This window comes from Pinus tabuliformis, chromosome 3_2 (genome assembly GCF_031772625.1).
Source record: "Pinus tabuliformis cultivar Carrire ecotype Pingquan chromosome 3_2, CPIR1, whole genome shotgun sequence".
Classification (NCBI taxonomy): domain Eukaryota; kingdom Viridiplantae; phylum Streptophyta; class Pinopsida; order Pinales; family Pinaceae; genus Pinus; species Pinus tabuliformis.
Genome location: NC_142302.1, coordinates 819,124,268 through 819,149,817, shown reverse-complemented (window position 1 = coordinate 819,149,817; position 25,550 = coordinate 819,124,268). Strand labels below are relative to the sequence as shown.

The 25,550-nt window shown below is 34.7% G+C and overlaps 1 protein-coding gene and 1 pseudogene across 2 annotated transcripts in view; one reads left to right on the top strand and one right to left on the bottom strand.

Moving 5' to 3' along the window:
- The window catches only part of LOC149183173 (PR5-like receptor kinase), a 40,474-nt gene extending 25,601 nt beyond the window's left edge, over positions 1–14,873 (top strand). The window contains exon 8 of one of the 2 annotated variants that reach the window (XM_089417063.1): positions 14,763–14,873. In XM_089417063.1, the coding sequence (XP_089273189.1) occupies positions 14,763–14,813 (51 nt within the window). In that variant the 3' untranslated portion in view covers positions 14,814–14,873. Of the gene's footprint in view, positions 1–5,815; positions 6,317–14,762 lie in introns of those variants that run through there. The other variant, XM_089417062.1, reaches the window with a different exon arrangement.
- Positions 11,973–12,574, bottom strand: LOC149183174 (large ribosomal subunit protein uL14 pseudogene; annotated as a pseudogene).
- Positions 14,874–25,550: the final 10,677 nt, after the last annotated feature.

The following is a 25,550-nucleotide window of genomic DNA, read 5'->3' as shown; positions in this document are numbered from 1 at the left end:
GGTTTAGATAAATTTGAGTATCAATAATTTATGGTTTCAAATTTGAGAGAACGCATAATTTTCTCCATAGTATTCATCTTCATGTAATCTCTTTAAACCTATTTAAATGTCAATAATTTGTGGCCGTGGCAAAAATGTGCCGAAAGTGAATATATATTAGAACTTATTGAATGTAAGAGTTGGAGTGGCGTGCAGGGATGGAATTTGACGGGCATTTTGCCCGTCATAAGGTTTTTTGAACGTATTTGACGGCTGGAATTTATCAATGCCCGTTTTGAGTGACGTGCCCGGAAGAGTAAAAAACGTATTTTTGACGTTTGGAACTTTTTCCAAAACGTTCTTACGCCCAGGGTTGGAATTTTTTTGAAAAACGTTATTAATACCTATTATTGTGTTAGGACCTATTCCCTTAGCCGAAGATTTTTTCTCTGGGAAAGGATATACTATAGTTTCGGGATGGCAATGTTGATCAAATACGGAATGGTCTGGTCAGCAAACCAACATTAATTTGGAATCTTTCCCTGGACGATTTCGGGGATCTGTGCATGCCACTGCATGGTCTCCGTCTCCCTGTCTTTCCTCTTTCATCTTCGGATTCCAACAGTAGCAAACCCAACGAATGTGGGCTTGTTTTCTTTGTACAATCGAGATTCGAGTTCATGATTCACACTCTCTCTCAACGCATTGCCCATTCAAACTTACGCCCGTTGCCCAGCTCAAGATTGGCTCCAAACGAATGTGGGCTTGTTTTCTTTGTACAATCGAGATTCGAGTTCATGATTCACACTCTCTCTCAACGCATTGCCCATTCAAACTTACGCCCGTCGCCCAGCTCAAGATTGGCTCCAAGGTGCTTCAGGTTAGTGATTGATTTTTTATTCTTCAAACAGTGTAAACCACCTTTTTAAGTCATTTTATTAGTGCTTCTGGTAAGAAGTTCCGTCATTTCTCCGACGGATTTCTGTTTCTTTTTGAAGACATTGAATTGGGGGGGGATTCTAAAGTTAAGTGAAGTGTATAAAATCAGGCTCATATGCTCAATTTTTCATCCATTTTGTTAGCGGTTTCAGTAATAAAGTCCCGATCCCCGACAAATTTCTTTAAGCACCTTCTTATTCTCTATTCTTATGGCCTGCCTACTGACCGTATATCTTATTATTCTTTCTTCTGGACCCTACCATGCCTTAAAATCAATGTGAAATTAAGTCCTTTTGTTGCTAGCTTTTAATTTTTTATTTCATAAATTTCACAAGAGATTTGGATATGTGTAATTGCTCACCGCTCTTTAAACAGGGGTTTATCATTATGGAGAATATGGTTTCTTGGAGATTTAAATTCTTTTATGAAATGATTGTCGATTGTTTCACTGTCTACAAGTCTCTCCCAAAATTTACTTAATACACATTATTAATTTACTTCTTTTTTTTTTCCGAAGAAAAAGCGAACTTTTATTGAAGAAATAAAAAGTTACTTTGCATATGTTTCAGCATCTCTGTTTGGACTGTAAGACTGCTTTTGCTATCCAACAAAAACGTCCTATCTTCAACAAAAAACCAGCTGTTCTTTGAATGAACTGCTGTAGACTATTTTTTCCTTCTAATCTGTTCAGCCATAAACCGTGACATCCCTTTCAAAAAGGGGCAACAGAACCATCATAAAAGACGGGTCCATAAAAGACATAAGCTTGGATCTGCTCCCTTGTATTGCTAAGCTTGTAAAAATAATCCATTGCTTTCTGTAAAATGGCATGGTATTGCACAAATGCAATTACAGTCACAAATACATCATCCTACGACAGTAAAAGTTATTGATGCAAAGATCATTTTAAGTAAAAATAAAAGAAAGATATTCGCTTCACTCTAGACACTGAAAATGTCTTCTATGCCTAGTACCTACGATCTTTGCATTTTAAGGTATAGTAGTTGTTCACATGCAGGGTTGGAATTTCGATTTGAACTTTATATATATTAGTGTTTTATATATTTTTAATATTGACTTTATTGTTTTAATTATTTTTTTAATTTAATAAAAATTGTAATAATTGATTTTTTCCTAACTTTAAAAAAATATTAATAATAATTATTATTAAAATTATATCTATATATATATATATATATATAGAAAATAATATAATCAACCTAAATTATATTTTGCTTTAGAGAAAATAGGGGGTGGTTCAAAAAATATGGAATTGTTATATATTATGTTTTTTTTTTTTTTTTATATGAGGATCTAATAAAATGTTGATAATTCTATAAAAAAAAAAATTCAAATTTAAGATTACAATTATATGTAAGATTTAACAATATTATTAAGATGTTGAAATGCTTAGAAAATTTAAAAGTTTAACTATATAGATTAATATTCAAAATCAAAGTTCAAATAAATATTTATGCAGATATGAGGATTTCAACATATAACAACTTCCTTAATTTGATATTCCTTTGTCTTTTCTTCTTGTTCAAATAAATATTAATATAGATATGAGGATTTCAATATATAGCAACTTCTTTAATTTGATTACCCTTGTCTTTACTTGTTCTTCTTATTTTTACGTTCGAGTGCTTCCATCCTCTTCTAAGTCTTCACATCTTAGCTCAAACGTCTTCCTTAACCATTGCCCTTGTCTTTACTTGCTCTTCTTATTTTTCCATTGCAATGCTTCCATCCTCTTCTAAGTCTTCACATCTTAGCTCAAACCTCTTCCTTAACCATTGCCCTCGTCTTTACTTGCTCTTCTTATTTTTCCACGCCCAGTTCAAGATTGACTCCAAGAAAAGTTCAAGGTTGACTCCAAGGAAACTGCCAGGAAACTGCAAATTTGCGCTTCAGGTTAGTGATTGAATTTTTTTTTCTTCAAACACTGTGGGTTTGATTGCTGTTAAGTTTTAATTTTTGATTTAATAAGTAATTTAAGTTTTTATTTCACAAGAGATTTGTATGTGTAACTGCTCACAACTCTTTAAAACAAGGGTTTATCATTCTGCAGAATATAGTTTCTTGGCCTAGAAATTGACATTTCACTAAAAGTTTCTTTTGGTTTTCAAAAAGCTTCTGGGTTTTTAAACTTATTTTACAACGAATAAATCTGTTAAAACTTCAACCGACAGTGATAAAAACAAAAATTATTTTTTGTTTTTAAAAAGATTCTTGGCTAAATTATGTATGAGTGTTAATCGCCTTTGAGTGTTTTTATTTTTTGATCTTTGGATCTCTCACCCAATTTTCTTGACTTGCACTTGATTGGTTCTTAGATTACATTAGAATCATCTTGTGTTTGAGAATTCTCTTGCGTAGATCACATTTGCATAATTATAATTCTTATTTTCAGAATATGAATGAAAAATGTGCATAGATTACATTTGCATACTTTTCAAATGAATTGTGCATAGATTACAATTGCATACCTTACATTCTGAAAAATCAATCGTAGATTTAGATCAGCTTTCTTTGATTTCAATTTACATATTTTTATGTTTGTTTTTAACACATAAAAATAAAAAAATAAAAACTTTTTGGAATTTATTTTCATTAGTTTTTCTTGATGAAATTAGTGCATTAGAGAATTTGTTATATTTTCTCTTAGTGATCAATTTCTTGCATTGTTGGAAGTGAATGGAAACTCTCTCCTTGCTTTAGTTAGGATTCATCGAATTGAAAAGATTACATTATCATATTCGATTGCATTCAGTTTTGGGTCGAGTCATAACACCATTGGTTTCATATCCATTTATCCTTTTGAGTAATAACAACCTAAATAACACAGTGCTTAATTAAACTTCATCTAGTAATTTTTACATTTTTAGGGCTCTTTCCACCAATCTAGCTTAGGCTAGTATCTTGGAGTAGGGAGTAATTAACTCTCCAAGATAGTAAAACAAACAAGTAGCTGTATCTTGTGGTAGGAGATAAATTCCAATTGTTACATCTATGCTCTGGGAAAGCTCCTCTTAAAGGAGAAGCACGAGATCATATCTGAACCAATGTGGGAATCAATCCTTCCTCATTGGGAACGATAGAAGATATTCACGTATTAAAAACGGTAAACCTCGGATTAACCATTGTCAAGGAGCCTGGGGTCACTTGTTGGTAAACCTTGGATTATGTCAAGGAGCCTTCAAGGGGATTGAGCTTGTTACTCTGCCCTTGCGTGCGTATCGGATCGTAGACTCTTCCCCCAGGTATATTTGTTTCCGTTGGTAACCTTAGTGACCATATTCTATAGGATTCTTTCCTAAGGTGACGGTGGAGGGAAGATCCCACTGTACCTGGAGTAGACGTCGACTAGACTCACTTGGATTTTCTGGGGGGTTCTCTTCACTCGAGACGGTTTAGTGGAGAAACTCGTGCCAGTCTATTCATTAAGCAGGTTGTCGGGGTAACTGTTCCAACCGGCATTTCTGTATTGAATTCTGCAACGTTAGATTTCATCACCAACTAGTGTTTTCGGTACGGAAAGTTACTGTTTGTGTGTGGTTTGACTCCTAGATTTGATAGTGCGTGTTAATTTGTTTGTTTTTACTTTTAGAGACCATAGGTGTGAATTGTGAATTTTAATTGTTAGGTGTGAATTGTGAATTGTTAATTTTAGTTTTAAATTGTTAATAAAATTCACTGAAGTTGAATATAATGGAAAATGTTCCGGAATTTACCAACCAAGGAATCCCTCTTAACGAGAATCCTAGTACTTTTCCTTACTTTTGATTACGTTTGGAATTTTTTAAGATCAAATATTTTGATGAGTCATCAAGCAATAATCACAATTATGTTATTATTTATATGAAGTATGGAAACTATTATTTAGAACTTACATGGAGTAAAAGGAGTTTTCGCTTTATCTTAACCCTAAAATTGTGAGTGAAGTCATGACGTTTATTATTTAAAATATAATTTTATTATATAAATTGATTCAAAATTTTAAAACTATTTAGAATATATTTTTATTATATAAATTTTTAAAAACTTTTAATTAAAATGGTTTTATAAATTATACCACTCAAATTTATAATTTAATACTATTTCAACCAAAAGTTAAGAAGGAATGTATTATCCAACAAGGAATATATTAGCCCTCTCAGGATGACTCAAAATCTGATTTTTCGCAAAATTTGGATAACTACATGTATGCCACTGTGAATTGAATTTTTTTTCCTTAGGAAGTCTATTGTGTGAGGAAGTGGGCTTCCGTCGGATAATCCATTAACTTTACTAGAAAGTAAAGGGCTTTACTGTTTTCATTAATATGATAATTCCCCCAATGAGACACATGTGAGAATCAACATCTTTCACTGTCACAAGATTCCACTTGTCCAAAAACACTTTCCTAGGAAATTGCATCTTCATTTGTGACTCATGACTCTCATATAATCCATCTTCTACCATCTTCTTATCAAAATCCTACTACAGTTTATCTACTAATAGCCACACTATCTCAGGAAAAATGGAATACTCTATTCCTAAGTTTTAACTTATAACCTTTTAGGGAGAACACTAGATTTAAAATAATTAGTTAACCAAAATCGTGCTCCATTTTGACTGCTAAAAACAAGGCCTTCTCACGCACAGTGGGATAACCGACACACTTGGCGATACTAAAAGCGAACATAAATTGAAGCTTTACCATAATTAGAGTTCCTTTGAAATCGAAGCCTAAATTGATGTCACGTGATTTAGATTAGATGGTGACATGGTGCATTGTTAAGGCATTTTTTTGTGGTAGGATTTTAAGTTTCTAAGAGTTCTATTTGTAGATATAAAGTTATTTTTTTTGTAAGTTTTTTAAATTATTAATTTATTGTTATTGTTTTTCATGTAGGTACATTATTTAAATAGAAATGCCTCCAAAAAGAAAGGGTCAATCAACTATTAACAATTTTTATGGATATTCTAAGACATCAAAGACTTCTAATGTTAAAGATATTCCATCTATACCCGATTTGAATGATGATGCTAATGAAGATGTAAATGAAGAGTTTGTTGTTGATCTAGAAATTCCTGGCCATGAAAAGGAAGGACAAGATGGTGGATCTAGTAGTTCGAGGAGGAAGGCTTTCTCAAAATGTGAATTTCGAGAAGAGTGGACGATAAAACATCCTTGGGTGTATAGTATCAACGTTGAATATGGAAAGATTCGTATGAAGTGCAAAATTTGTGAGAAATACAAAGCTCAAGGTCCATGGGGTATTGGAGATGGATGTAATACCATTCAATATGATGCTATAACAACTCATGCAAAATCTATTATTCATCAAACATCAACTCAGAAAAATTTGTATGAAATTGAAAGGTTGGCAAAGCCCATTACAGAACACATAGTGACAATAAATTAGGCTAATAAGGAAAGGGTCATAATAACTATGAAGTTAGCATATTTTATTGCGCAAAAGGATATTTCAATTGCTACTTATGAAGATCTTTGTCATCTTCAAATGCATCTTCGAACACCTAATATGCCTTCTCGAGTGGAGTATTCTTCCTACATAAATAGAAAAGTAGCTACTGAATTTATTCACTCTATATCAGATTACCTTGAAGAGGTTCAAACTAGAAAAATGTTAGAAAGCCCATTTTTCTCTATAATGTTAGATGAAAGTATAGACAATGGTTTGGAACAACACCTTGTTGTGTATTCTACATATCTAGGATTGAAAGGATTGGGCCCTCCAGTGTCACAATTTATGAAAATGATTACTGTTCCTGATGGAAAAGGAAAGACTATATATGATACCATCATTAGTTTAAGGGAAACAAGGCAGTTGAAAAATGAGAAACTAATAGCAGTTTCGACTGATGGTGCTTCATCTATGGTTGCATGTGAAAATGGATTTGTCACATTGCTAAAGAATGATTTACCAAATCTTATTGGTACTCATTGCATTGCACATCGTGAAGCACTTGCAGCATCAGATGCTTCAAAAAAGATACCAGAGTTTTTGTTTGTTGAGAAAATAGCAAACAAGGTATACTCATGGGTTGGAAATTCGGCAAAGAGAAATAATGAACTCGTTTCTTTATTGGAGATAATGGAAATAGAATCCTTGTAGGTTCTTCAAATCCATGGGATTCGATGGCTCTCTAGGGGTCAAGTGGTTGAAAGACTAGTTACATTAATGCCTGCTATTTTGAGTTTGTGGAAGAGAGAAAGAAAGAATTCATGGTATGATAAGGCAATAATTTTTTCAGTTCAATTTTGTTTGAATATGCTTGCTGATGTTTTGAATGAGCTGAATAATCTAAACAAAAATTTTCAAGAAGATAATGTGGATGTCACATCACTTGGAATAGCTATTGACCATACATTAAATTCTCTTAAAAGATATTTCTACAAATCAGATTCTTTTGCTGAAGGTGCTGTACATCTTACTAAATTTTTAAAAGACTCTAAAGATGGGTTCCTTGAAAATGTTGACAAAGAGGGAAATACCCATAGACATGATTTGTTGTATATTCCAATCCATGATGAACAATTGCCACAACCAATGGCAACCTGCATTGATGGCTCCCTTGAGAGTTGCATACAACTTACAAGAAATTATGTCCAAGCATTGATTGAGAGTTTCAATTCAAGATTTCCAGATCTTCATCTTTTTAATGCAGCAAGGTTGTTTAGTCCTTGTCATTATCCATCAGATCTTTATGTCAGAGAAAATAATGCAAAGCATTGGCTTGAAATACTTTTTTCACATTTGCAGCATAAAACATGTAATGAAGGTGAAAATGTACCAACATTTGATATTACAGCTTGTAAAAGAGAATTATATCAATTTATTGATGTGGTTTATTTGAATGGAGAAATATTCCCAATGAAAGATGCATGGAAAGTGTTTTCTCAAACAAAAGATTGGCACTCTAGGTATCCAAATATGCTAAAATTATGGCAAGCAATGCTTGTCATACCAGCGAGCACTGTCGCATGTGAACGAGGGTTCTCTAAGCAAAATATGATCAAAGATATAAGGAGAACAAGACTATCAATTAACACACTTGATGCATTGATGCGTATATCATTAATAGGTCCTAACACAACAGATGTGGAATGGGAACGAGTTTATGAGATTTGGAAAACTGCAAAGGAAAGAAGACTCTTTGACAGGTGTGAATTATTAAGTTACATGTTTTTTTACTTTGCACAAAGTTTATATATATATATATATATATTATATAGTTGTCCTCTACTATATTTATATTTTTATATGAAATTTTAACGTTCTTTGTTTATTGATGGAATGTGGAATACAGGCATGAACAGTTACATTAATGATCACTGATGTAAAAAGAAATTGAAGATATCATTTGAAAGTTTTTTCATGTGTTGTTGTTATAGGTTGATGGCACATGAAAAATGCCATCAAGGTTGAAAAATGGCCATATCTTACCAATCTTGTATAAAATGTGATAAAAGATGTGATGCCTTTGGATTTTATCATTTTGGTACTATGGCATATCTTTTCTCGCTTTATGCTTCTCAAGATGCATTTAAATACAAGGAGATTTTTTTGCACATATATGTGATTCCCTTCTTTATTTGGATTTAATGCGTAACTTTCATGAAACATGAAGCATTTCATTGCTTTCATTGTCATTCGAGCAATGGAATTTAGAAACTTGTAAGTTGTGACATTAGTTTGGTGTAACTGGATTTTTGAGTAAACCATCATTTATGTATATGTATGAATTAATAATTTGTTTCCAAATGTATTTCTCTTATTGGATGGTTGGAAGTTGGTGGTACATTCTTATGCCTTTTTAAGGTGTCATATATTTATATTTTGTATCAAAAATTATATTAGATAATGTCATAAATTATCTCTAAATTTGCATGGAACTTAGTCTTATTAGGCATCTAAATATTCATGTAGCATAATGTAAATTGTTGGCTTTAAATGATAATTTAAATATATGAAATGGATAACCATCAAGCGTTTTACCTTGGACTGATTATATACTTTAAATGAGCAAATTTCAAATGTTCAACACTTTTTATTGAAACCTCCATAATTGAGTTTTTTCAAATTTTGGTTTTTTTTTTTTCCTTACGATAAATATATGAAAATTTTCAACATAATTATTTATTGAATGGTAATTTTTTAATCAAAACTTTATTAGTGAAGGGTTAATTTATTATGAGAACATCACTCTTGAAGGGCAAAATTTTTAATATAACGTTTCTTGACGGGAAGCATAAGGACCCAAAACGTCAAAAAAAAATTGTATGACGGGTAAAGAGAAATCCAAATCCCAACCCTGGTGGCGTGGATAGCCTAGGTTAAACACGTGAAGAAAAAAAAAGCACTTGTGGGTGTGCGTTCTATTTGTGGAAGAAAGTACGAAGAAGCAAGTGTTGCATATAACCACTTGTGGGTGTGCGTTTTATTTGTGGAAGAAAGTACGAAGAAGCAAGTGTTGCATGGCAAAGTTTATTTCCACAACTATTGATCCATTAATGCCCTCCCTTACAGTACCGGTCCTTCATCCTTACGTCATTGTACCATAGTCCTCGTTGTCGTCCATCATAGCACCCATCATGCATACATGCATGCTATGGCATGCTACTCCCACAAATATCCGGCGACCCGCCTGATCGATGTTTCTGCCCGTCTATGCCTACCCACCTCCATTGCAGCTCGCTCTACGCGGTATTAATTGCATTTGATGAGGGTAATGTGTCTCATTGTCAAATTTGAATGCGCCACATTGCACCACACAGGATATTTGAGTACGACATAAATTTTCAGATATTAAAAATTTTATTTGTTCTTATATTTGAATACGACATAACTTTTCGGATATTAAAAAATTTGTTTGTTTTTTCGCCAAATTTTGGCTTGATCGTTACATTGGTTGTTGCAGATAGTTTTGGCTAAATTCCCAACAGAACACGGGCGAACAAAAGTTACAGAGGGTAGATGGGATCACACGGTGTATGAAGAAATCGAGGGTAGCAAATTATTGCAGCGTTGCCTGCCCGTTTTGTTTGAAACATGTATATTGCTTATTTATATTTATGTATATTGGATGGTTTTTTCTGCACAAATTTCCATAATAGTGACTCCCAGAGACCCTTTTCTTTGAAAAATTTCTATTTTGCACTTGTTTTCATGGCATTCCGGCTTTCTTGTGTGCAAACTCTAATTTCTAGTGCCTTTCATTATTAAAATAATAAAGAGCAACACGCTTGAAACGCGCAACTTTCAGTGAAGCCTCTTTAGCACTGTCATTGAACGCTGCCGTTTTTTAAGCGTTTTGATCTGTTTTTTTTTTTTACATTATACGACAGTTTTGTGTGCTTGAGCTTTCCAGAGATAAACCCTCAACATGGTTTAGTCTTGTTGAAGCTGGTAATCCTTCCCTGGTCTTGTAACTTTAAAACCAGAGGAAGTACCACTAACAGTACCGTTTTTCTTAGTCATGTTGGAGGAAGATTCTGAGGAATTTTTTTAGGGTTTTCCTAAAATTCTAGTGTATTTTTTAGGGTTTTTTTGGTATTTTCTTTTCAAATTTCCTAAAAGTTTGATTTGTGAAGTTTACATAGTTTAGTTTGTTCTAGTTTTCTACAATATTGAAATGATCAGTTCAATTCCTGATAGTATCAGGATATGGGGTGATACAGTGGATATTGGGTTGATATGGGGTTATACAGTGGATATGTTGAACATGTAGTTTTGTCACTTTAAAAAAAAAAATGTTTTGTTAAATTCTGACAAAAAAATTTAAAATGTAAAATGATTAGACAAGAAATGAAAATTTGAATCATATTTTCAGTGTCTTTTATATTAGCAAATCTGTTCCAATATTTATATTTGTAACCCTTAACTTATTTGTTACAAATTTTTGGAAATTTCCCATCCTTATTTTCCAATCTAATTTGCTCATAATAAAATACAAATTTTAAAGATTTTCTCCCTTTATTTCCAATCTAATTTGATCATAATAAAATAAGAATTTGTTTATAACCTATAAACTCTCCACATTCTAATCCTCAAAAAGGTTTTCAAGATGATATAACTTAAAAAAAAATTACCAGATTTTTACCAAAAACTTTGAAACAGTTAGTTAGTACCTATCTCTAATGGTTGTGTTTTATCCAAAAGTCTTTTACCGTAATATGTCATTGACATATTCCTGCTTTGATTCATTCAAATCTATGAAGTGTTTATTTCGTTTGTAAATGCGCCGGGAATATAGTTTGAAGAATTATAGAATGATTAGAAAAGTTTTAATGAAAAATTGAATCTTATTTTCAGTGTCTTTTACATTAGCAAATATGTTACAATATTTATATTGGTAAGCCTTAGCTTATTTGTTACCTATTTTGGAAGGTTTTCTTTTTTATTTTCTTATCTAATTTTACATTAGCAAATATTTTTACCGGTAAGCCTTAGCTTATCTGTTACCTATTTTGGAAATTTTTCTTTTTATTTTCTTATCTAATTTGCCCATACTCGGATAAGAATTTGTCAGTGAATCATAAGGCTCTGATAGGAATTTGTTAGTGAATTCTAAACTCTCCGCATTTTAATATTTAAGGAGTTTTTCAAGGTAATATGACAAAAAAAAATCACCATATAAGGTTGTCAACACCTATCTGTAATGGTTTGGTGCTTTATCCAAAAAGGTTTTTACCGTTAAAATGTTGTTGACACATGCGTGCTCTGATTCATGCAACTGTGATTTCCATGGCTATCTTAGTTCATTTAAGCCTTAAAATGATGCACATTTTTAGGATTTACAAGCTTTAAATAATCACTGGTCCTGTTCACAGCAAAGGACGTGTGTTTTTTCCTTCAATTAGCCATGGCCATTGTTCATTTTCCGGATTTCTCTTTCTGGTAAAGAGGTCATTAGATCACCTTTTTCCCCTCCAAGAATCGCAGTTAACAATATATATATATATATATATATATATATATATATATATATATATATATATATATATATATATATATATATATATATATATATATATATATATAAACTCAAAACACAACCAAAAATTTCACATACATGTTATATCCCACTGCAACATAAATTGAGCAGCTTTAAAATTTCTAGATTTATCAAAATCCCCTAAAAGATGTTACCAAACCAACTACTAAGCATATTGCACAATCTCGCTAATTACACAATAGTGTTTGCTGCACTGGCAATTCTAGGCCACAAATCAGCACACTCTTTCCCAATGGGCCCTGTGATAGCAGAACCTTTCATTTCTCCCTTTGGATTTACTATGACGCCCGCATTATCTTCAAAATACATATAAATGCCATCCTTTCGACGCCAGGGCTTCCGCTGGTGAACAATGACAGCAGGCATAACCTTCTTTCTCAGGTCAGGCTTTCCCTTCTTGACAGTGGCCATGACCATATCCCCCACACAGGCCGCAGGAAGTCTGTTGAGACGACCCTTGATTCCCTTCACAAAAATTATGTACAAGTTCTTGGCTCCTGTGTTATCTGCACAGTTCACCGTGGCTGCCACTGGTAGACCCAGTGACATCCTGAACTTGTTCCCTGCACTACCTCCATGACCTCTCTTAGACATGGCTGCTCCGCCCTGTTTCTCTTGTCTTCACCAAAAGACCAAATAATTAAATATTATTAAGAAGTTATAACATTAAATAAAAAGTGATTAATAATTCTAATTTCGTATTCAAAATATATGATAAGTGTAACCTCAAATATTATGATGAAAAATCATAAAGTTTAGAGCCTAAAGTTGGAGTAAGAACACACCTTCAATTTTTATTTGGAGCACCAACTTGAGCATGACGACCTAAAGGCTAAGATTATTGTTAACGATCAGACAAATCCTAAATATTTGTTTAAGTAAGAAGATGGTAATTTATTTTTTGGATGAGATTAACTTTGGTTTAAATTTTTTCTAAGTGATTGGAGGTAATGCTGGTAATAATCTTGGGTTTTAGTGACAATCTGAATGAATGAACCTCTGTTATCTGGTTGGGATTCTGGCCGATTAGAAATTCCCACCCTTCAATTATTATATATAAATTTTTAAATAATAGAAAGATTTAAGAACATTTTATTCTATTCCAGTTTTTAAAATTTTAGTGTTTAAAATGGATTTACAAGTAATTTCTTCAAGTGCAAATTTCTTTGATACACTCTCTTGTCTAGGATTTGGAAATTTTTTACTTGAGTCATGAAACTCTTTCCTTAACCAACAAAGTTGTTTAATGGCCCTCTTCTAGAGGCAATTCCACTCCAAAAATCTAGCAAACAAGGGTGTCATCTTGAGGGGGTTTTAATTAATATTTTAATTAAGTAATTTTGTTTTGTTCACCTTGAGGATTTTTTATAGACATATATTTTGATTTAAATTGTAGGGAAATAAGGATTTTTTTAACAAAAACTAATGGATATTTAATTTAAGTAAATATTTAATATATTTTTATTTTCATTTTTTTTGTATTGTGTATAGTTAACTTAAATATTTAATTATTATCTATTTTCAAATAATAATAAAATTTAATTTATTAAATTATAAAAGAATATATTTTTAGGCCTATATTTTTAAAAAGTTGATAGTTATGGTTAACCACAAAGAAATAGATATGAATATTGATTTTCACTTTAAAGTGTTTTTATGATGGTTTTAGCAACACTATTGTTTACATATTCATTTATAAGGAAGTAAGAAAATGGAGGAAAATAGACATGAATGGGAGGTAATTATCAAAGGCACCAAGCAAGTGTTCACTTGTCTTGTTGGTGGCTGTGTGGGGATCTTGAGTCGATCTAAGCTATCTGGCCTTAATCACCATCACGCTATCACGCACAATCTCCCACCAATTCCTCCACGTCAAAGAGGTCAAGTAAGAGATGCAAATGCTAAATGGGCTGTCAAATCAACAAGTGCAGTTAAAAGGCAAAATGCAAAAATACAATATGATTTAGATGCAAGGCTATGTCGTGCATGACAACAAGCATATAAAATATTTGTCAATGAAGAAATTCTTTCAGCTGTATGTATTTATTTGTATTTATTTGTATATGCTTTTTTATTAATATTGTCAATGAAGAAATTCTTTCAGCTGTAAGTATTTATTAGTATTTATTTGTATATTTTTTTTATTAATATGAATTTATTGTTGTGGAATAAATTCATTGAAACTTGTTTTCACAGTCAGTGGTTACATTTGATAAGCTCAATGATACTTCAAAGCATAAAAATTGTGAAAAAGTTCAACGTTGGGATCAGAGTCTACCTCGTAGACATATGAAAACAATGAAGCGCATAGATATTGCTTTAAAAGAGAAAGTAAGGATTGAGGTTCTTGATGATGTGGGGGAAGAAGGATTAGATGGGCACAACCATATATTAAACTTTGATGAAACTAATCATGACAATGACAACATAGTTGAGTCCATTTTTTTGCATATATTAATTTTTTAGACATTTTAACATTAAATAATATTTATATTTATTTTAATTGTATACGAATTTCTCATTGTTATTGATATGCATAGCCTAATCAACAAAATTCCCTAAATTCAAGCTACCAACTATTACAACACTCGCTTAGATTTCAAGGTTTTCAAGGGGTTATTGGGCCAGTAAATTTTTAATCCATATAACCTATTCCACAGAAAACATTAACGTATAAATTGCTATGTTTTACCATAATGATGGGATGAGAAATGGATGTTCTATATTCTATATTGTTATCCTTGATTTGTTTTGATTATGTGTGTGTGTGTGTGTGTGTGTGTGTGTGTGTGTGTTATTTCTTATTTATGGTGCAGGTGTTCCCTTTGGAACCATTACAATCAATGAAAACCCCTGAAGATTGTTGAAGCCTTAAGAAGAATGGAAATGAAATGGTTTAAATGCTACAACCATCTTCACATCCAATGTCACAATGCAAAGTAAGATTATATTTGTTTATACTCTTATAATTTTATCATATTTTTACATTTAATTCTATTTGAGTCACATACTTATATCTATGTATAATCTAATGTTCAGAGTAATGAATATACATCTCCTAAAACACCTTTGCACATGTATGATGGTGGACATGATAGTCAGCAAAAATCACATTCTCCTCAACCATTGCGACATTCATCTAGACTTCAAGATAATTTAAGAGAGGTAAGTTATATACTATATATCTTAGCTCATAATAACATTGACATATTTTTTTATGACTAGTTAATGCATTGTCTTTTCATATTCGTTACATGTTCCCCATATTTTCATTATATCTATATGGATTTTGATATTTATTGATAGCTAGTTAATGCATTGTCTTTTCATATTCGTTACATGGTCCCCATATTTTCATTATATCTATGTGGATTTTGATATTTATTGATAATGTTTTAATTTCCACAGAAAACAAAAAAGATAAATGTTGATGCTATGGTTAAAAGGACCAAAATCACGCCAAAGGACTTGAAAGCACATGGGTTCAAGTCACGCAAACAATACATAGAGCTTATATGCTCAACTAGCATTTCTCTCACTGAACCCACTAGGTTTGCTACTTTGAAGCCTAAACATTCCAACAAGTTTAAATGACTTAGGCTACAATAATAGAACTTTAGCCATTGTTTTGTCTATAAAGGGGCTACAAGGATAGTTTCAATATATTAACTTTCTTTTATTTTGTTTTAAATGTTTTGAATACCAATACTTTTGGCACCTAAAACACAAAAGATACATTTTGTTTAATGAGAACTCATTTTATTTAGATATATAAAGTATGAGTTTTTGTTTGTGGAATATTACATGTGCTCCCTCCAACTAGGCATATATCTTTATCATTTTTTAACATCAAAAGTTTTGACAAAATCTTGCTAAATTTGATCTTGGGTTAAGTAAAATTTGTTTTATAACAAATGTTATTTAAAAGGTTATCAATCTTTGGAATATTATATATAGTTTAGTCACATTTTTGTTGGTATTTCTATGCACTATGGATGGGTAGAAATCTATGATATTCAAGATAGAATTTGATTCATTGAAGAGCTAGTGATAAAAAACACAAAAAGATATGAGTTTTATTTAAGAAATATTATATACAATTCATGTATTTAAAGATGCATATATTTCTTGAATGCATTACTTTACATAAAAAGTGTTAATAATTGTTCAATTAAATTTATATGTTAATACGTGAAAAATATTTTTATCTTTAGATTATAAAATTTCCTTATAATTATGATTATAAAGATAAAAATGTATCCATTTTTTTATTTATTTGAATGTAAACTTTATATATAAAAATGATATTTTTTTCAAAAGTGTTATAAATAAAATGAACTATCATCTTTAGAAATTTCATATGAATTGTGTTAGGGTCCCACCCTAACCCCCTTATTTATGTCATGGGATCACGTCATAGTCAAGAGTCAATAAAGCCCATATTAATATTTGTAAATGGTTAACCCGCAATTAATGACGGACCACAGTTAGTTGCAAATGGGTTGTAGTATTAGATAGATGGTATTAATAAAACCCACGGTATTGGCCCGTGGTATTGCATGTATGAGTCATATATAAAGGATAGAGACTCCCTGTGAGGAGCATCGTGTCTTATTTTGTAGTCGAGCTCTGCTCTATTGGAGGTTACCCCCTCGAAGAGGCAAGTGAACATTACTCTCTGAATAATAAAATCATTGCTATTCTGTGTTCTGGGTATCTTTTCTTCACATATTCTGTATTTGGGTATCATTTTGCAGGTTAAGAGCATAACAAGTGGTATCAGAGCACTTTCCAGGGCCGGTGGGATCTCCAATTCTTAGCAAAAAACAATTTCAGCTAGAGACGTGTTCCGGCGTCTTTAAACCATGGGATCTGTCGTTGAGCGCATAAACCTGCGGATTTGGGGAGGCATGCATGCAGGAAATACAAGAGGTGGTCATGTCTATTGGACTCCCTTATAACCCCTGTGGGTACCCCTTCGAGTAGTAGCGCATTAGACAGAACCGCGCACAGACTATCTTCCACGTACCCTCTAGGTATATCGGAAGCCCCCTAGGCTCCCTTGAAACCTCGCCATAGATAAACCGTCAGCCGTCTTGTGGCTACAGTACACCAAGAACAGCACTCGGAGAGATTACTCGCCTGTACGATAGGGTAGTCGGGTTGTACGGCTAAGGGTATGGTAGATCCTCCTTAGTTAGAGCCCTGAAACATTGGGCCGAGTACTACTGCCAGACCCTTATGTATATTGCGATCTGTAGCACCTGACACTCCTCAAGACCATAGTTCCCTTTTCTATCAGGGGATCGCACATCATCTATATCAGATCCGCTTGTGCAAAGGAGTGCAGTAGCAGCAGCAGACATCAGTCCCGCAGTCTCGAGTTTGCAGATTAGTCATTCCGATCTATTAGATCCAGCCGATCCGCAGTCGCAGTCTGTTCCGCCGCCCAGAGCTATCCGATCCGCCATTCAGATCTCTCAGATTTTCCAGATTCAGCGGTCCCAATTGTTCATCAGGTTGGTGTATGGTAGAAACTAGAGCCCAAGCGATGGCCAATGAAAGTATGGACAAACTTGAAGAATCCATGCAAACCCTCACCAATCAGATTAACAGACTATGTATCCAGGTCCAACAATTAATCCCGAAGGGCAAGGAGCAAGCCCACGAGGAGGCGTATAATGGAAATGAATAAAATGAGGGTGAGTCTAGCCACTCTCCTCAAGTCTGACACACCCACCAACCACCCAGTCAGCGACCTCCCAAGTTGGATATGCATAAATTTGACGGTTCACACCCGTCGGCATGGATAGCACAAATGGACCAGTATTTCAAACTGAATCGTTTCTTAGATGATGTGACTCAGCTTATGTTGGGGAGCATGTACTTGGACAATGAAAGGTGGCAATGGTGGGAATGGCATCAACGTTGCAATGGACCTTTTAAGACTTGGACCCAATTTACAAAAGCTCTTCAAAGCTGCTTTGAACAGGAGGACTCTTTTTTGGGTCGTCTTACTAAGCTCCAACAGACGGGTACAGTGGATGAATATATTACAGCTTTTGAAGCCTTAGCCTTCTGCACTTGGGGTCTCTCAGATGTGTTCTACACGGAATGTTTTATCAGCGGTCTTAAAGAAGCCATCAAAGCTCAAGTCTTACTGCACCACCCTCCCACATGGACAGAGGCTTGCAAGGTAGCCCGTAACGTGGAACGTGCATTAGCAGCCCAATACAGTCGCCCAAATTTCTCCACTAAAGGTCGCCCCCCACAAGCTCACAACATGACTCAAACACTTAAGGTCCAAAAGGTGTCACCTGCGGAAATGGCCAAAAGAAGAAAGCAAGGACTATGTTACTACTATGATGAAAAATACTCCCTGGGTCATAAATGCAAGGAGCCTAAATTTTTTCAAATAGATGCCACTGACTACAGCTCAACAGAGGAAGATCCACCACTTGAGGAACATGAGGCACTAGAAGAAGACAACCCAAAGGACAATGTCTCTGACGAACCAGTTATTTCGTTGCATGCATTGGCAGGGATTTCTTCCCCTCAAACTCGCAAAATCAGAGGTTTTCTTAAACATCGCCCAGTAGTAGTCTTGATTGATAGTGGAAGTACACATAATTTCATCCATCAAAAAGTCACAGAAGCAGTGCATTGTTTTGTACGAGCAGTTTCTAACTTCCAAGTCCAAATTGCGGATGGGGGCACAATGAAATGTGAAGGCCGCTGTGAAAATGTCAAACTTCAAATGGGGGATTATCAGTTGAAAACCCACATGTTTGCCATACACATGGGGGGTTGTGACTTTTTCCTCGGCGCTGAATGGCTCCGCACTCTTGGGCCAATCACAATGGATTTCCAGGAGTTATATATGAGTTTAAGCAGAACAACTCCACACATACCCTCCCTGGACTCCAGGCGGGAGCCCCCTCTTTCATCAGCTCGCATAGGATGGAAAAATTGTTAAAAAAGGGCCATCATGGAGTGGTAGCTCAATTTAATGCCATCCAGGTAGTCGAAACCAAGTCTCTGCCAATTCATCCTGAGATGCAACAGATTTTAAATAACCATCTGTCGGTCTTTGACAAGCCCCATGAGCTTCCACCCTCGCAAGGGGAACATGATCATAGCATCACCTCGGTTCCAGGGGCCCAACCCCCAAATGTGCGGCCATACAGATATACATTCACCCAAAAGAATGAAATAGAAAAAATAATCAAGGAACTTTTGGAAGCAGGTGTCATTCATCCCGGCATTAGTCCTTATTCATCCCCAGTGGTCATGGTGCTCAAGAAAGATGGGGAGTGGCGGATGTGTCCCGACTTCAGGGCCCTCAATAAGCTGACAGTCAAAGATAAATTTCCCATCCCGATGGTTGACGATTTGCTGGACGAACTCAATGGGGCTCAATTCTTCACTAAGTTGGATCTTCGCTCAAGCTACCACCAAATTCGCATGAAGGAAGTCGACATTCCAAAGACTGCTTTCGGAACTCATGAAGGCCATTATGAGTTCGTGGTCATGCCATTTGGTCTTTGTAATGCCCCCACTACTTTTCATAGCCTTATGAATCACATTCTCAAACCATATCTCAGGAAATTTGTCCTTGTCTTCTTCGATGACATCCTCATCTATAGTGGCACTTGGGCTGCACATCTTCAGCATGTATATCTACTCTTGCAACTGCTCCGCAAGCATAAATTATTTGTCAAGATGTCCAAGTGTTCGTTTGGCATGGAAGAAGTTGAGTATTTGGGCCACATTGTGGGGCGTGAAGGTGTCAAGGTGGACCCCAAAAGGATCCAGGCAATGCAAGAATGGCCTCAACCTAAGACCTTGAAGAGCTTGAGAGGATTTTTGGGTCTCACAGGCTATTATCGTAAATTTGTCCGCAACTATGGCCACCTAGCGAAGCCCCTCACTCAACTCCTAAAGAAAAATTCCTTCTTCTAGAACGAGGAAGCACAACAGGCATTTACCGCTCTCAAAAACGCCATGTGTTCCACTCCAGTCTTAGCACTACCGAACATCACCAAATCCTTTGTCATTGAATGTGATGCTTTGGGGACAGGTATTGGGGCGGTCTTAATGCAGGAAGGGCGACCTTTGGCCTTCACAAGCCAACAACTAAGTGGGAGGAATCTGGGCCAATGTACCTATGAAAAAGAAATGATGGCCATCTTACATGCAGTCGAGACCTGGCGACCTTACTTATTGGGGCGACGTTTTCAAATTCGCACATATCATCACAGTCTTAAATATTTTTTGGAGCAAAGCCTATCCTCCCCACAACAAAATAAATGGCTCGCCAAAATGCTGGGATATGATTATGAGATCATTTACAAGAAAGGGAAAGACAATAGTGTAGCAGATGCATTATCTCGCCAATTTGAGGAAGAAAGTACTCTGTTAGCAATTTCCCTCCCCATTCCAGAGTGGATTGAAGAGGCTCGCAAGGAATGGTTTTCACACCCCGGGCTATCCCAACTCATTTCTCAATTGCAGGTAGATCCAAATTCCACCAAGGGCTACTCGTGGCAGGATGATATTCTTCGCTATAGGGACAGAGTCGTAATAGCACCAACATCCACCCTCAAAAGTCGCATTTTGGCAGAATTGCACTCATCTCCCATGGCAGGACATTCGGGCTTTCAGAAGACGTATGCTCGCACCAGAAGATCATTTTTTTGGACAGGCATGAAAAAGGACATCCTTACTTTCGTAGCAGAATGCGATGTCTGTCAATGCCACAAAGGGGAAACCGTCAACACACCAGGCACATTACAACCATTTCCCATTCCGACATCAATTTGGACGGAGGTTTCTATGGATTTCATTACAGGTCTTCCAAAGTCCGGGAACAAGTCAGTCATCATGGTGGTTGTGGACCGACTATCGAAGTATGCTCATTTCTGCGCCCTACCCCATCCGTTTACACCAACTTTGGTCGCTCAATCTTTCATGGATCAGATTTTCAAATTGCATGGCATGCCCACTTCTATTGTGTCTGATCGCGATCCGATCTTCACCAGTAATTTTTGGCAGGAACTTTTCAGGATACAAGGCACTCAACTAAAACTCAGTACTTCCTATCATCCGCAAACGGATGGTCAAACTGAAGCTGTCAACAAATGTCTAGAAACCTACCTTAGGTGTTTCACTTCAGAAAAGCAACACCTTTGGGTACAGTGGTTACCTCTGGCTGAATGGCGGTATAACACCAACTATCATGCCACCACCAAAATGACTCCCTATGAAGCAATATATGGTCAACTTCCGCCTTCCCCTACTTCTTATCTCAAGGGGTGCTCCAAAGTACAAGCAGTGGATCAACTCCTACAACACCGCGCAACCATGCTCGCCCATCTTAGAGAGAATCTTCATCAAGCTCAGAACCACATGAAGAAACAGGTCGACCAGCATCGCTCAGAGCACCAATTTCAAGAAGGGGATCAGGTCTTTTTGAGGCTGCAACCATATAAGCAAACATCACTCAAAGACAAGGGTTGTCAAAAGCTCTCTCCAAAATTCTACGGACCATACCAAGTACTTCAGCGCATTGGAGAAGTGGCTTACAAGTTGGCTTTGCCACCTACTGCAAAAATCCATCCAGTTTTCCATGTATCGTGCCTCAAGAAAGTGATTGGGAACAATTGCCGAGTTCAAACCAGTCTACCTGAATTGGATGAAGAAGGGTCAATCTGGCTTCAACCCAAACAGGTTCTAGACAAACGAGACAAGCACCTGCGCGGCCGCATGATAAGGAAGTCCTTGTCAAATGGAAAGACACCTCTCCGGAAGATGCAACTTGGGAACCAGCCACTATTCTTCAACAGTTTCCGCAGCTTCAGCCTTGAGGACAAGGCTAGTCTTAAGGGGGAGGGCATGTTAGGGTCCCACCCTAACCCCCTTATTTATGTCATGGGATCACGTCATAGTCAAGAGTCAATAAAGCTCATATTAATATTTGTAAATGGTTAACCCGCAATTAATGACGGGACCACAGTTAGTTGCACATGGGCTGTAGTATTAGATAGATGGTATTAATAAAACTCACGTTATTGGCTCGTGCTATTGCATGTATGAGTCATATATAAAGGATAGAGACTCCCTGCAAGGAGCATCGTGTCTTATTTTGTAGTCGAGCTCTGCTCTATTGGAGGTTGCCCCCTCGAAGAGGCAAGTGAACATTACTCTCTGAATAATAAAATCATTGCTATTCTATGTTCTGGGTATCTTTTCTTCGCATATTCTGTATTTGGGTATCATTTTGCAGGTTAAGAGCATAACAAATTGAATTTCACCTTAAACCTTCTATTAAATAGAAATTTTTATTATTTTTATGTTTATATTAAGTTTTTAATTATGTTATTTTATTCCAACATATAAAGATGAATCATTTTAGAATAATTTTGGTAGTTTATCTTTACCACTCCAACTAAATACAACCAAGTAGCTTTTTTTTTAATATAAATACTTAAATATCAAACCAAATTAAAAATTGATAAATAAATAGGAATACATAAATGTATAATATTATACTATAAATTTTATATAATGGTAATTATTGTTAAAACCTTAATGAATTACACAATTATGTCCCTATTATCAATATTTTTATTAACATAAAGTATGTGTATGCATAGTTAATAATTTATTATTTATTATCAATATATTATCAAATATAAATACATTTTTATTATAATGTTAATATATAAAGGGAATATATGAAGTAATCACGTGAGTGTTGAAAAAATTGATATAAATTCATTCTATTTATATAATTTTTTATGGGGGAAATATCTTCCAAATCCATTCAAAAGAACAAGAAATATTCATCATATAAATGCTTAGTAAGAAAAAATTATATGGAATGAATTTAACCATTCACCATATAGCTATAACAAACCATTTATACATAAATGTATAATATTATACTATAAATTTTATATAATGGTAATTATTGTTAAAACATTAATGAATTACACAATTACGTCCCTATTATCAATATTTTTATTAATATAAAGTATGTGTATGCATAGTTAATAATTTATTATTTATTATCAATATATTATCAAATATAAATAAATTTTTATTATAATGTTAATATATAAAGGGAATATATGAAGTAATCATGTGAGTGTTGAAAAAATTGATATAAATTCATTCTATTTATATAATTTTTTATGGGGGAAATATCTTCCAAATCCATTCAAAAGAACAAGAAATATTCATCATATAAATGCTTAGTAAGAAAAAATTATATGGAATGAATTTAACCATTCACCATATAGCTATAACAAACCACTTATATAAGACTTTACCTATTCTCAAAAAATCATAGTAGATCAAATAACAAATCCTAGTGAACCAGAGTAGTGCATATATTACCACAATGCTGACATTGAAATTCAAACAAGAATGAAATTTCAAAAAAAAAAAAAATCATTCCATTTCATTGGAAAATTGTTTAAAAAAAATTAATTTTAATGTTTGTGGGCCTTGAAGCTATTCTCTCCTAAGTTTTCTGCCTGCTTCCCTATCAAAAACATCTACACATTGTCAAATGGTTGACTCCATCATCCATAAAATATAGAGAGTCTCATAAATTGTAGGGCAAAGATTCATTTCTATTTAAATTTTAAAAGAGTCTCATAAAAAATTGTGGGGTGGAGATTCATTTCTAATTAAATTTTAAAAATAGCACGGTTGTTTATACTCAATTTTCAAAGTTTTTATTAAATTATATTTTAAAATTTCTTCCAAATTTAAAATAAAAAATTATTATAAAACTATTTTTTCTAGCCTTTTTCAACCTTTTAATAATTTAATTTTTAAAGACTATTTGGGAGATGTTAGGATATTCCGACACATAGGAAATAGTTAAGTACAACTTGGTCTAGTATAGAGTTAGGTATAGAGTTAGGTAAAGTGTGTTTCTTTACCGTTGTACATTTTGTAACTTACAATCCGACGGTCACGATATGTAGTGATTCGACGGTTCATTATCTCCTCGGTATTACCGACACTTGATCCGTGGCTTGACACCCGATTGGTCCATGATTTCTATTTAAAGCGCATGGAGGGTCATTTGTAGGGTAATCCGTGCATGAGAGAAACATATGTAAATTTTCATTCTTTTATTAATAAATTGCCTGAAGTGGTCGCGTTGGCTCAGGCCGTGGACTGTTTCCCTCTTTGAGGGTTTTAACCACGTCAAAATACTGGTGTATTGATCTGCGATCTGGTTGCGAGCGGTGTCCTTTTGGTGTTCTGTCTGAGGAACTTACCCTGTAAATTCCTACATGGTATCAGAGCTATTTGAGGGCCGCGTCCATTGGTGATCCAAATCTGAAGCCGGTAGAACTGCATCCGACTGTTGTTTCCTAGATCTGCTGTTTCTGACTGCTTTCGGGCCGAGAGGACTGATTTTTTGTGTTGGGAGCATCTGTTCCAGTGAGGAACCCCTTTCGTTTCACGCGAAAAGGTTTCCGGTAGCCCTAGCTGCATCATTTTTAAGATCTGGAGGTATACAGTGTTTATTTGCAGTTTACTGTTATTTTTTGTCTGTTTATTTCGGTTTCGGTTTATTTAGTTTTTTTATTACCGGATCTATACCTTTCATTTCTGCGTATGCTCTTTGCCCTGCGACTCTGTGCGATTTGGGCAAATCAGAAACAGAAAGGAAGGATTTTTCTCATGCGTATGCTCTTTTCCCTGCGCCTTAGGGTGATCTCGGAAAATCAGAAACATTGAGGAAAATATTTAGTTTCCGGCCAAAGCTAACTTTGAGCCGCAAGGTTCATTTTTGAAAATATTTAGTTTTTCGGCTAAAGCTAACTTCGAGCCATAAGGTTCATTTTTTTTGCATGTCCGTGTTGGGTTTTGTGTTTTTTGTTTTGTAGGGAAAAAGAGCTTTCTCAAGGCAAGCACGCAACCCAAAGCACCCCCCCCCCCCCCCCTCTCTCTCTCTCTCTCTCAAATTTTTTGTATAGATCAATTGCTTCAAAGCTATTTTAAGAGAGTAGAGGTCTTGGGTTCAAGTCTCCATTTTGTGGGGGCAGACTTTTTCATTTCCGCACATTCCCGCACTTCGTCGGCAACTTCAACAACTTTTTTTCAAAAAGCCATAATTTCTTCATCCAGAAGCCGTTTTTAGAGCCTTTTTTTTAAACCAGCCTAATTTTTCGAGATCTATCCATTGGAACACTTATTTTCAGCATCTTTAGCTTCAATTTCCATTGAAATGGAAAGTCAATACCAAGTTACCCTTGACAGCACCAACTATTTCCAATGGTTGGCTTACATTGAGGATTTACTTAGAAGTAAAGGTCTCTACAGAATAGCCTCAGGCCAAGAAAAGAAACCGAAGGATGAAGATATGGCTGCTAAATGGGAAAATAGGCAAGATCAAGCACGTGGATTGATAGGGATGTCTATTTCTCCAGATCTTAGATTCCATATTGCAGAAATTGATACTCCTGATGAAGCAATGAAACAAATCAATAAAGTTTTTGGGATTAAAAGTGAAATTAGAGCCCATCAACTTGAAAATGAGTTGCTTACATTGGACCCTAATAATTTTTCTTGCATTG